Genomic DNA, 13,989 nt, shown 5'->3' with positions numbered 1-13,989 from the left:
GCACACCCCATTGAGGCAGAAGGCAAGACTGTTGGAATTGATGGCCCAAAAGTGCGCAGTGCAGCTACCAAGCACGCGAAAGGGTACACAGGCTGGCTCCGGTGCATTATTGAAAGCTGGTATTTCAAGCACCATACAAGCACAACAGAATCAACAGCAGTGAGTGAAAAAGTACTCAAACATCCTTCCATTCATTTAGAACACACATCGCGCAAGAGACACTACACCTAAGAAGCCATACTGAGCACTACTTCGGTTTCCTATCTCTTGTCATCAGGGGCTGTATTATCGACAGTGCATTCAGTATACAGTACAACAGCGCATTAGTTTTGGCCATACCGTTTCACTTGCCTAAACACAACACTAAACAAAACAGGTTTCACAACAGCAACCTATAAATGTAAAGCCACTCACTCATGGGTGCTGGTGGACATTGCGAATAGCAGGCACCCGGTGGCATGGGACCTCCACCTGGAGGAGGAGGGCCACCTTCCGAAGGGGAAGGGGAGGCCCCCTCTCCACCGGGGGGTGTCATGGGACTGCTGTAGCCGTACATCTTCTGCTGAAGGTGCTGGCGCAGGTACATGGGGCGCGTGGGCCCGCCGGGCGCCTGCGGGGGCACTGCCCCCATTGAAGAGGCTGCACCCGCCGCCTTCGGGTACTGGGGTCCTGGTGGTGGGGGCATCAGGCTGTTGGCACCTCCGTAGCCGCCGTACTGCGAGTTGCCGTACGGGTAGCCACCCTGTGAGCCCATCCGCCCGGCTGGGTAGCCGCCGGGACCCTGTGGGGGCCCGTAGCCTGGCATGGCGCCCAGGGCTCCTTGTTGCCTAGGGTAGCTGCCTGCAGACGGGGAAAATAAAGTGGACTGCTCTGAGCACATGCAGGCTGGCAGACAAAGCATTGAAACGGCAAGTAAACACAAACACAGGAAATCTACTGGCACAACGTGCTTGGTCATCGTGTCATGAAAGGCTAGTCGCTACCTGCTTTAAGTACAGTCGACAACCGATAATTCGAACTTCACGGGGAATGTAAAAAGTCCAAACTATCGAATCTCCAAAAAAAGCAAATGTATGCAAAAAAAAAAGATTATTTTGTTTACGTTTTAAGGCCCCTGTGCAAGGAAGAAATGGTTGATTCATTGCTACATGCACTTTCGCTTACATGCAACCAAGTCCACCTGTACAGTAAAAGCTTGTTAATTCTACATGCTACAAGAATTCGAACTAATGAAAGTCAGAGGGAAAAATCACTCGGTTAAGGCACATATATAGTCTGACGTGGCGTGAACAACAACATCTATACTTTGAAGCACTGGTGCAGCCAACGTAACCGGATGTGGTCAATGCAGTCCGACATCGAGATGGCTCTTGCTCCATCCCTGCGTTTGTCGCGCCGACTGGCGCGGTGAGAAAAAAAATGTTGCAATTTCACCCGAAAAGCGAAGTATCGATTGAGATAGCAAATTATTAGATAGCTATACGAAGTAAGGATAGTAGTTTTATCGGTCGTATAAACTTACAAACATTCGACCACTAACTAAATTAACAAGTACGGTGTCACGCGCGCACAGGTAAACACGAACACATCTTGCTGGATGACCGCGAAAACTTCTTGAAAAACGCTGGAGTGAGAAATCACAGCAGTAGCAGCGAGCGAATTGTCCTCCCTATAGCTCTCCCTTCAATGCGAACCAAACGTAGAAAGCACATTGCATAGGAAGCTACCGGCACTACACCGGCACTACGTCCAGTCTGCAAACATCGCAGATCGCTTTGATAATGAGGCTCACTTGGGTGCGCACTTTGGCCGCGTCGCAGATCACTTTCAACATAGGGCGCCCGCATGGACGCGCCATAAGCAGCAGCCGCCGAGGAACATCCCCCCTCCTCCTCCTACACACTCACTCCCTCCTTCCGCCTCACCCCCATGCCTCCCGCGCGACAGGAGGGGGCGCACATCCAACCCGCCTTCTTCGCTCGTGCATGTGACATTGAGCCGCGTACGCCTCAAGCCCGCACGCCGGCTCACCCTTGCACGCTTTTGTTTGCACATACAGCACACAGCGCACAGCTACGATTTTATCACCCTTGAACTTTGTACGGAACCTCACAGGAGAGAAGCGACCTGCAAGAGAGGTGTTGGCCATGCCTGGCCAGGTGCAAACGCGTCTCTCTCTCCAGTCAGGCCTAAACAAAGGGCCGCAGACAAAAAACCGCACGGCAACGCTGGCGTGCTCCCGCGCACTAGTACGCTCCCCATTTACGATGTCGCGGAGTTCGAATTAGCGGCGACGGTGCGCATTTAAGTGTTAATTAGCTGGATGTGTTACCTATTGCTTTCAATAGATTGCTGGACGGACCGCGGCGGCTACTTCGAATTATCCGAAGTTTCGAATTAACGTGTAGTGAATTAACGAGCTTTTAGTGTATTTCTGCCGGTTTTGTGTTGTCTCTGTACACCGATGGAAAGACTGCAAAGGCTCGAGTTACATAAGCACGTGAAGGCCCCAGTGCTCAAGGCACATCATCCGGGTTGGAGTCGCAGATTGACAATGACAGAACTTGCTCGATTGTTTAGTCATTGTTCAGTTCGACACACGACGACACCGCACTGTCACGTTTGCAAAGTCTTCAAATGTGACGGCGGCAGGAATCGGCCCACGGCAGCCTAGCAGGTCATCAATGATGTCTGCATCTGAGGTCGTTGTGGTAGGCAGTTCAAGCTCTTCAGTTACGGAGCATGCTCATTTGGACTGCGCCTCAAGACTCATTCGGAGCTGGACTGCGAGGGCACCGTTGGTGCCATTTGATGCGGAGTGCTGTTAAGGTCCTGAGAAAGATTTCTTGGAGCAAGCAAAGTGCGGACTGGAACGCATACTAAAGAAACAATCAAGCACCGAATGGCAGAACCCTGTCCGGAAGGCGAATTCAACAAACAAGAGCGGGCCATGCGCGATGGTGTCGGAATCGATGTGGTGATCCCGATGTTGATGAGACCTCACAATTCAGGCAAGGCCGCCAAGATTGGAATTTGCAGTTAAATCTAAATCCCTGAGTCACAGTGCTGCAAACAAGGCAAGGGATTACCATCTAACGTGTAATCTCTGAGGCCATACTTGATGTCTCACCAAGGTTGCCAGAGGAGATAATGGTGGCAGAGTTTGCCTTATGCTACAGCCACGGACGGACTCCGGATAAGTGAATGTAGGTCTGGCGGCTGTCTGAAATACCGGTTGTCTTTACACATTAAGTCAATGGTGCCATTGGCGGTGCCACTAAGCTGTCCGAATTATCGGTGTCCGATTCATCGGTCGACGACTCTAATAGAACCTATGCTAAACTGAAACAAGATGCACTACATACAAGTACCACCACATTGCAGAGAATAATTAGCCCCAGAAACATATCACAATGTACAGAGTGGTGTGTCCGGAAAGTAGTAAGATTATTGCCAGGAAACAAATTTATTTAACTTGCTAATAATAATAATATTTGGGGTTTTACGTGCCAAAACCACTTTCTGATTATGAGGCACGCCGTAGTGGAGGACTCCGGAAATTTTGACCACCTGGGGTTCTTTAACGTGCACCTAAATCTAAGCACACGGGTGTTTTCGCATTTCGCCCCCATCGAAATGCGGCCGCCGTGGCCGGGATTCGATCCCGCGACCTCGTGCTCAGCAGCCCAACACCATAGCCACTGAGCAACCACGGCGGGTATTTAACTTGCTAATACACAAGCACTTAGTACCTTCAAAATATGCTCCTTGGGTGCTGATGTACTGTGTCGGCATTTCTGCCAAGATTGGTATGCACGGCAACATGAACATCCGTTAGAGCCTGTATTAGGGTTGCTTCGACTTTGCTTACGGTCTCAAAACGTTGTCCTTGCAAGCCATATTTGATCCAAAGGAACAAAAAGAAGTTGGCTGGGGTCAAGTTAGACTGTAGGGGAGCCATATGCATCACTGTGGCCCCGGTGTGCTTGGTCAAAACTTCCTCACTTTCAGCAATGTGCGACACACATTTTCGTGATGGAGGATCCAGGTAGTGGTGATCTCATTGCAGAAAAGGAAAGCCTCCTTCCTCAAATGAATGAGCATTGCTGTGTAAAATGCAGTGTCAACAGTTTGCCCGGTTGTTTGAAATTCCATGGTTCGATGGTAAACTCCATTTAAATCTACAACCGAGATAAAACAAGATACTACATTTAGCAATAAATTTTTTATCCGTAATGCCTTAGCAACAGCTGTCATGATATGCACATGCATAGCTTCGACATGCTGTACCCATTTTGCCTGCTGGCACCACCACGCAGCTGTTCTGCTTGGCGGGGAAAACAAAGGCCTACTACTTCACGGCCACACCCTGTATGCCATGTTTGGTTCAACACAGCTGTATGTCTATCCATTTTTTCTAAACTTATTATCTTCCTATTATTCCAGAAACCTAGAGTGGAACGCAAGAGTATGTGCAGTTCACGAACACATCACTGACAGTACAATAAATCAGGAGCTTCAACAGGGGTTGAACAGCAAATTTCAAAAAATTCAACAGACTCCACAACTACAGATGTTCTCAACAGGAAACAGAGAAACATCTTACTTTGAGGATAGTGGGGACCGGGATAAGATGACGACATGATTCCTTGATGCATCTTGGCTGCATACATTGACGATGCCTGCATCTGTTGGTTGTACCCTGGGTGGAAACAAAGGAGTATGTTCAGTTTTCTGGTTCCTGTGATCTCTGTGCACATCTCTCTTTAGTTATGTGATGGTGGTGTTAAGGTTCACTGTCACAGTGGGAAAGCCCAGCTTGCCAGTAATTGACGAACAATCCAACGAAAGACAGTCCAGTAGCCAAAATCGTGCAGCGTCAAGGCAAGTTGCAATGATTACAAGTGCCGCCTATAATAAACATATTTAAAGATGAGAAAATTGGACAGGAAATGACAAGGTACCTACTCTTCTGCTGTTATATCAAGGAGACAAGGCTATCTGCAAACCAAATATAGTTTTTTAACGTTTAGTTTACCAATGAATCCATAACACACCATATTGGATTTATGTTCCTTTAAAGCAAAGCTAAAGCCATGCACTACATCCCCTTAAACAGCTGGAAGTATTCTTTCATTACTATTTTAGTCCCCATTAGCAAACAAGTACAGATTACTCACAATTTGATTATTTTTTTTGCTTCTTTGCATATTTTCTGGTTTCCCACGCTTCCGCTTGCACAAAGAGCACTGTTTGTCATTCTAGAAGCATAATTAATACAGCTTAACTTAACAGTAATCTTTACCACATGCACCCTTGTAAAGCTAAACTGCAACAGAGCTGGGAGTCAAATAACACGCACCTTGCTGAGGCAGCTGTGGTTGAGAAAGATGATTTGGCGCACTGCTCTCAGATTGACTTGATGAGGGTCGAGGAGGCACAGGAATGTTTGACTGTGAACCTGCACAGGCAATCATGCAAGCAATGTACAGTTGAGAAACAAAGAGGCATGCCTCTCTGGCCACGCACGCTAATTTCTAATGAAACAAGTAATTTCTAAAGTAAGTGACCCTATTGTAAGAGAAAGCTGGATGGAAGGCAAATCCTTGCAGTCTGTTTCAAATTACAAGTGCAGCCATGGCAACAGCTGCAGCACCTTATCACCCTCACAGATCTGTAGTAAACCTGTAATGATGTTACAATTAATCTCTGTGAACCTTGCTGAGAACCCCTGCTACGCCATTTCAAGCAAGGGAAGAGCGTGAGCGGCTATTGCAGTAACTCGCGGCTACTTATCTACGAAGTGTAGGGCTGCATCTCTAAGATGACTGGGCTTTGGCAATGGCTGCACCACGACCTGCAACACACTGTCCAACATTTTAGCTGTCACATTTTTTTTTTGGAGAAAGCTTTGTATTCTTCCCAACTGCCACGCTCAGTACGAGCTACGATACGAAAGCGCGTGGCAAGATGATCGGCGTTGTAGCTCATGGCGCACGGGGATGGGGGCTGGTCGCCTAGCTTTAAAATATGAGAAAGAGGGCACGAGGGGGGAGAGGAGGTTTCAAATGCGAGGAACACTCACGTGGCCTCATGGAATCCGGCTCGTAAACAGAGCTCGATTACAACAGGCGTGAGCGCGCGGCGCGCGGGCACGCTGTGCCGGCCACGGCCGACGGTCAAGCCGCGAAAACGCGCCAAGCGTCCGGCGGAAAATGGCGCCGTCGCGAACATCGGCCCGGGTGGCGGCGACAGTGGACGGGCACTCGAAGCGCACCAACAAAAATGCTGACGTCGCGTCGTCGGGGACAAACGAATAGTTTCTCTCCTGCTGCATGTATGGAACGAGCGCACATCGCGATGCGCGAACCGGGCCTAGGGATTGACATTTGCTAGCGTTACACTAGCGCCTGCAAGCGACAGCTTCCCAAACCACGACCTTGCTTATGGCGGAAGCGCCGTCGTCTCGCGAGTCAATCGGCATCGCGCCATTTTCCCTGGCGGTGCGCCTGGGTGCGCGATGCATCACGTCACGAGCGATCTCGAGGGAGTAAAGAGGAGTTCAGCGAGCACTGCGAGAGAAACTTCCCAGAATACAACTTCCATGACTTAGCGCACGCGAACGTTACGCTCTCGGCTACCGTTAGGAAGGGCCCAATGCTGATGACTACCGAACCCAAAATTCCAGCTGCGGATGTTTGTTTTCCCAAAAAGGACAAGTGGCAGTCAAATCACCGTCAAAATTACGGGACCCTTCAGCACGCTATATGCACGGCTCCCACGGCGGCTGACCTGGACGCTAGGCAGTTGATCGCACTCCCGCCACAGCTCGCGTTCCTGCATCGCGTACCCCGCCGCGGGGCTCGATCAAGCCGCGCTTCGACGCGCTTTTGCTATCCGTTTATTTTCGCGAATAAACGACCTGGCGAGCAGCGCGCGGCATTCGACCCCATCCCGAAGCCGCGTCACAGGCGACGCTCAAGACATCTGCGCTTCGAGTGAGCCACGGTGCTGGGCCACACGGGCTCTATCGGCACGCGAACTTGCCTGCACTAACGGCGGCGGGAGCGTCGGTCGGCGCCTCTTCCGGGCACTTTACCGATGTTCGCGCGACGGCGCAGGCAGAGCGCTCCCCGCTCCGGCGTCTCCTGCGAGTCGAGGACGCCCGGGGAGACCTGCCAGCGGCGCGATCCGCCGACGACCGTCTCCACCGAGCGGGCATGACGACAAGGAACGAAACGCGCCAGAAGACGCGATCCCAGCCTCTGCAACGGGCGCTGCCGAAACGCTGGACGGGCACGCAACGGACCGCCGATGTTCATCGTCGGCGCGTGGCGCTCTCCGAGAGAAGTTGTGTGCGAGCAGAGAGGGGGGCACGTTCCTGTTGCTCACTCCTTGCGGCCGACGCCTCGCGCGTACTCGCACGCCAACCAAGAGAGTCACGTCCGATGGATGGATGGATGGATGTTACGAGCGTCCCCTTTGGAAGGGGGCGGTGAGTTGCGCCACCAAGCTCTTGCTATTATACTGCCTAATGTCCTACCTATATTAAACAATAAAAGAAAGAAACACTATGAACTCCCAGAACTAAATTTTTCTGATGCCCTATTGCGTCCGTTCCTAAGATCCCAGCGCCTCGCGCGGGATCGACGAAACGGACAACAACGAGAGACGAGTCAAGTCAAAGACGAGCTAGGATGAGTGACACCTGTTCCACCGTCGACTAACCACGCGAATACGCAGGAGCTTCGAACTGAAGCGGTTAGCTTTGTAACGCAGCACCAGTCTATAATTCGGAGCTGCGGAAGAAGAAAAAGATTACCGACGATTACGTTACTTCCTAATGCGAAATTTGAGCGCAGCAAATAAGCTGTTTCACCTTTTCGATAGATTGAGGCAAAGAAATCGAGCAACACATGTATGCGCTATCACAGAATTTTTTTTTTATATTTCCCGTACTCCTGGATCATCTCGACGGCGGCGACGGTAAGCTTCTGCTTCGGCGGCACGCACCTCTGGATTCTGACGGCGACGGCGCTGGGCCTCTGCTCTGGCAGCTCGTTTAGCAGCAGCAGCAGCAGCAGCAGACGGAGGACTTCCATCGGTCGTCTCGCTCATGGCTCAGAAAGAACTGGCAGATAATTTCGCAGTGGCGAACGGCAGCGGCAATTTCGGCTCGGGCGGTGCACATATACAGATCCGCCGCCACCGATCTGGCTCTCTGATTGCCACCGCACAGGGCGAACGGCAGCGGCAATTTCGGCTCGGGCGGTGCACATATACAGATCCGCCGCCACCGATCTGGCTCTCTGATTGCCACCGCACAGGGCTTGCATTGGAGGAGGAGCGAAGAAAGGAATTAAGTTCGAGCCGGCGCTTTGACAACCGGAGACTCGCAGGAAGAGGGGGGAGGGGGGCGGCGTGTACACCCAGCGGCAAACGATGGGGGCAGAAGCGCGCGCAGCAAGCGGACAACACGATAAAGGGAGGAGGGAAGAGATAGCAGCGACTGACTGATGCCGCTGACGCCGATAGTAAGTCAACCCCAGCTGCGGAGTTGGTTTCAGGGACAACGCCGCCGATGCCGACACAAACAATATGATACCCTCGCTTCCGCAGCGCTAAGAACCAGGTCTAGCCGTGGGAAGGTGGTCACGTATTCGTCGACGTGCCGGGGCCTACGTGAAATAACCGGCGCGTCGGCAACTGAAGAGCACCCTATCCGCCACACAAGAACAGGGGGGGGGACCCTTTCCTCCTCTTTCTGCATGGCGGCGACGGTGTTCTATGCAGTCACGTTATCTTGACTCTCTAGCGGCGTCAGCGGCATCCAGCGGTATCAGTCGGTCGCTGCTAGCGCTGGGGGGATGAAAGGGGGGCGGAGCTGGTTACGAGGCCGACGACAACGCCGACGACGACGCGAAACCCAGGAACGGACGCCAAAGAGCTGCGCTCTAAAAAATAATTCGCAGTTCCACCGGAAAAGCGCAGCACCGATCGCGATAGCGAATTATTAGATAGCAGTACGAAGCAAAGATAGTAGTTTTATCGGTCGTATACACTTGTAAACATTCGTTTACTAAATTAACAATAACAATGTGTAAGCGTGACTCAACGAGGACGTACATACGCAGAAAGAAACAGACACACGGCCACAGCACTGTCTTTTGTGTTTGATTCTACATCCTTGTTCAGTCGCGTTTACACATTTTATCATGGATTCAAACCAACTAGCCCGTCAACATGTTTTAACTCAATTAACTAGAACAGAGTCGCGCGCGCACAGATAAACATAAAGGTTAAACATGAACACATCCCGCTCGATGGGCGCGGAAATTCGCTGTGAAAATTCTGGAATGAGGAATTGCGGCAGCAGCAAGCAGATTGACCTCCATGTATCCCTCGCTCCAACGCGAACGAAGCGTAGAAAGTACATCGCATACGAAGTTACCGCCACTACGCGCACTCAGCAAACATCTCGGATCTCTTTGAGATAAGGCCCACGCGGGCGCACACTTTAGCCACGTCGCAGATCGCTTTCAAGACACGAGCGTCGGCAACGCGTCCCCTACGGCGTCCGCGATTCGCGTGGCCAACGCCGCAGTAGGCGCCGCGGTTGTCTCCACTCTGTAGGGTGGTGGGCGAGGAGGACATCGAGGAACGGTAGCAGCCGCCGGAGAAGAACGCCCCTCCTCCCTCGCCATTGGAGAGGGCACGCATCCGTGCCGCGTTCCTCGCTCACGCACGCGAGATTGAACCGCGTTCGCCGGGTCACCCTCACACTCGTACGGAACCTCACTGCGACGGCAGAAATGCGCTTGGAGTGTTCATATAATTGTTATTGCAATAAAATACTTGCTCTTTACGTGGCTACGGAAGTCACCGTTTGATTAAAAGAGGAGAACGCAAGCCGCGCGAAACACCTTTGAATGTGCGGGAGGGGAAGAACACAACTGCAGTGTTTTAGCGTTTTTCAGCTGCGTTGCTCTTTTTTGCTTTGTTACGGCCTGGGATTGTTGCAAGTTCACCTTACTCTTTTGTCAGGGCACGGGCGAATGAAGTCCACTGAGCGCGCGATTAGATCCTTATTTGGGCTTGGTGTCGTGCGGCTTTCTGCGCGTTCGACTCGCATGATTCAGCCACCGTGAATATACTTAACGCGAGTTTACGGGTAGGGGTCTTCTGGAGCGGTACAAACGTCCAGCAAACAGGACGAGGCATCCGCTTTCCGGAGAGTATACGGTCCTTTGAATTTCAACGAGCCAAGACATTTGAACCTCGCTCAACAGAGCGCTCTGTGGCGCATGTTTCCGTGCGGTTACTGAAAATCGGAACAGTTCGCAGTAGACCACAACATCCGCATATTGGTGTGACCAATCCCGCTGCCAAAAGCTAGTTTCCCCTCACCCTCCGCTAAAAAGAAAAAAAAAAGAAGCGGGGGGGGGGGGGCAGCGTGCTTCAACGACTACGAGCTGGCACACTGCCGAACGCGTTCCTCGAACATTTCGCATAGCGAACCGAAGTGTCCAAACGCGGCAGACGAAAGTGGGAGGGCGTCGCGAAGAAGAAGCCAACACGGCGCACACGTCACCTCGCGTTGCCCTTCCCCCAACAACCGGCACGCCGAGCAAGCAGCGGGGAAAACCTAGCCGCCGGCACTCGGTGCCAACGGGGGCGTCGAGGCAGGTGGCGGAGCACAACCCTTGTTCTCTTTTCCTCGAGCCGCGCCGGTGCATGCAAACTGCGCGGCTATGGTGGCATAGCGCGGCCGTCCTCGGGTCGCAGATGCGTCTGGCCCCAGGGCCGCGCCAGAACGGAGGAAGCGCAGGCTCGGAAGAACTCGCCACCAGCTCGTTTGCTCGAGCAGGACACGCGACGAGGCCGGCGTGATCCCGACACTCTCCTTTTGGGGCGAGCGCTAGCATACCGCACGTTACGAACAGCGATCTCGCGGAACGTTGCCAATGTGCGCAAGCCGTGACACAGTATGACCAACGAAAAAAAAAAAATTTTTCCCACTACGCGTGGGCTAACTTGGGCACAAGAAGGAGCGAAAAGGACGACACCCCTTTGGTTCCCGCCTCTGATTCCCCGATTCACATGATTGCCGGCCGACTTGTTCCAAGTTCCAGTCGTTGCCTGCGCAACGTCCGCTGACCACGGTGGATGGCTGGTTCCCTCTCCCCTCAAGAGTCTCCTAGCGCACGAACGAGATGGACGCGGCGATAGCGTCGGTACCTGCGCCGCCCACAGCGTTTCTCGCCGTCGCACGTTCGACGGCACATTTTTCGCGACTGCCCCCTCCGGGAAGGGAAACCGCGGAGTGGGGTCTCGCGAGACACAGCGGTCGCTCGCGCGCGTGCACCCCAGCTACCGACGACGGCGGCAACAGCAGCAGGCGCGGCAAACCGAGTCGCTCGGCTGGCGCACCCGGCGCGCAACACAGCCACCCCTCGGAGCGCGGCCGTGTTCCCACGGGGCAGCAAAGCTGAGGCAACGTCGGCTCGCATCCGGATGGCCGATAAGAAGGCAGCGCCGAGGAACGAGAGAGAGAGAGGGGAGGGGACGACGGGCCCGCGCGATGCAGCAGCCGGCGGAACGACCAAGACCCGCACGCCTTCTTCACGGGCCTGTGCCAGCGGGACGATGACGACGACGTCGGAGGAGGAGAGGAGGAGGAGGAACACAAGAAGCGACCTGCGCCACCGAGGCGAGACACACGACGGCTGCTGCCGCCGCCCGCTCTCGCGTTCGCCGAACGGCAGCTGCAGCGGGGGCAGCCGGGCGGAAAAGGAGACCTCCGCAAAGGACGGCAGCCGCGGGTTTTGGTACGGCGGAAGGGAGAAGGGAGTCGCCGAAGAAATGATCCGAGCGAGGCACCGCGAAAGCCTCCCCGCCCCCTTTTCTGGCAAATCAATTACACCCTCCCAGCATTCCGCCGTTTTGTTGACGGTCTTCGCTTGTTCCGCATTTTCGTTTTTTTTTTTCTTTTTCCTTCGCCGCCACACGCACGGGCCGAAATGTTTACGGCCCAAGGTCCAAAAATGATCGAACGCAACGCCGCACGAAGTTCGGCCGTGGGGAGAGCGGCGCTAGATCGAGACCTCGCGGTCGGTCCTCAACGAGACAGCATAGCTAACGCTCGGGACACGGTCGTAAAATAAAAACGACCTCCGCTCTGGAAATAGACTGGTGGGACACCCGACAGGACCCCGTCCCCGATGCAAAGACGAGAAAGCATCGAAAATCGAATGCCCCGAAAGCAAAGCAAACCGAAGAGGTACGCAGGAAAAGGAACGCCGGGACCGGGGCTACCAAGACGCAAAGTCAGAATTTCCCTACCGGACACCTGAAACTTCCCTATTACTGGCGACATCTCCCTCAATTGCCCAAATAATTATATAATACTAAATATTTGTTGTTTCCTTCATCACTTCCATTTTCCTACGACGAGAAATGTTATTATGTAACCTTTACGCTTTTGTACCCAGACTAATTTTCGAGAAGGCACAACGGCGCTCTCAAACGCCGCAGCTTGGACGGACATCATCGCTTGTTCTCGCGTGGGCCATGAAAACTGATACAGGGACGTGGTATTCGCCGCCTATTAAACGCGCGCAAGCGAGCGACGGAAGTAACACGAGAGTGCTTTGCGAGCCCAAAGTGCTTTCTTATTTTGCGGTCGCCTTCCGCACCAAGATAGCGGTGCTGTAACCAGAAGCATACGGCTAGACTCCCGCAGTAAGCGGGAGCGGTGGCAGGAGGCGCGCCGCTACACTGATGTTGCTATTTTTGCGGAAAAAGGTTGCTCGAGTGCTCCAGTGTTACCAGATGATTGTATAACAAACCGCCAAACGGCTGGAGGGAATAAACCAAACGTAGCCAAAACAGCTGATATTCGATGATATCTCGGGAAAGAAAAAATACAAATTACCGATCACGTTCCAGCTATATACGGAGCCCCAAAACCTGCCTCAAGCTAGCCAATATTTCCATTATTCCCACATAGACCTGATAACTACCTTAATATGGTAACTTTCCCTCGAGTTGGCAGCCCTAGTCGAGACCTACGCACGCGCGAAAAAAGAAAAAAGAAAGGGGGAGGGGGGCGCACCGTTCACTCATTTTCCTCGCGCGGTGGTCAACACAGCCTTGCACGACGAGAGCGGGCCGGTACCTACGCGGGCAGGCGGCGAAATACGGCGGCCACGTCGTATTTTCAATTTTCATGCGGTTCGCCGAACGTTCCCGCTTCTAAACGCTGGCCGCTTTCCCTCATCCACGAATACCGCACATTCCAGCGGCGACTGGACTTTGAAGGTCGCCGACCAACTCTTTCGACTAGGCTAACAGGTGCAAGATAAGAGAACGAGAGAGAGAGAGCGCGCAAACTAAAATCGCACAGCAGGAACACTGCTCGTGGATCCGGCTCTAAAGCCAGGCAAAACGTGTCGCGTTCCCTTCAACTTGACAGCACCGACCTCGGGCACGGTTGCAACTAGACAAATTAGACGCCGATGCTCGTGGGCACACGTGTTTGACGCTCGCTGGAAGCACTGGGCCTTCGACGTTTTTAACCGTCGCTTGGCGCAATTAACGCCAAAACCGTCCGAATTGTCGCCGTTGCAGAAGTGATAAATTTAAAGAACTTGGAGTCGTATCTGGCCTCGTGACACTTAATGAGTGTCAAACGAAGGAATAACGAATGCCCGTGACAGTATGTTCGTCACACGGGCGGGATGTCTCATCACAAGAGCACCTGCGGTTTCCGGAAAAGGAGCCCGCTATCGAACCGCGCTCTTGCGGCCTGGCGCGTCGATCCCGGAGGTCGTGACCACCCTAACCCCACTTCGGAGACTACTTCCAGCAAGGGAAAAGAAACGGAACACATCCAATAGGATTGCACGACCACAGCGACCCCCCTCCCCCTTGCTTATAACTCGGGTTTGAACAGCTGCGCCGCAGACTTCGTTCTCGCGAGGCCTTAAT

The 13,989-nt window shown here is 53.1% G+C and overlaps 1 protein-coding gene across 2 annotated transcripts in view; it reads right to left on the bottom strand.

Moving 5' to 3' along the window:
• LOC142585112 (trithorax group protein osa-like) overlaps positions 1-13,989 on the bottom strand; it is a 196,677-nt gene that overhangs the window by 27,775 nt on the left and 154,913 nt on the right. For both annotated transcript variants that reach the window (XM_075695631.1, XM_075695632.1), the window contains exons 5-7: positions 5,363-5,461; positions 4,607-4,702; positions 415-840 (exon numbers count right to left, since the gene is read on the bottom strand). In XM_075695631.1, the coding sequence (XP_075551746.1) occupies positions 415-840; positions 4,607-4,702; positions 5,363-5,461 (621 nt within the window). The remainder of the gene's footprint in view (positions 1-414; positions 841-4,606; positions 4,703-5,362; positions 5,462-13,989) is intronic.

The sequence above is a fragment of the Dermacentor variabilis genome, chromosome 6, assembly GCF_050947875.1.
Source record: "Dermacentor variabilis isolate Ectoservices chromosome 6, ASM5094787v1, whole genome shotgun sequence".
NCBI lineage: Eukaryota > Metazoa > Arthropoda > Arachnida > Ixodida > Ixodidae > Dermacentor > Dermacentor variabilis.
The sequence above is the reverse complement of the archived record's forward strand: the minus strand, read 5'-3'. Positions and strand labels throughout refer to the sequence as shown.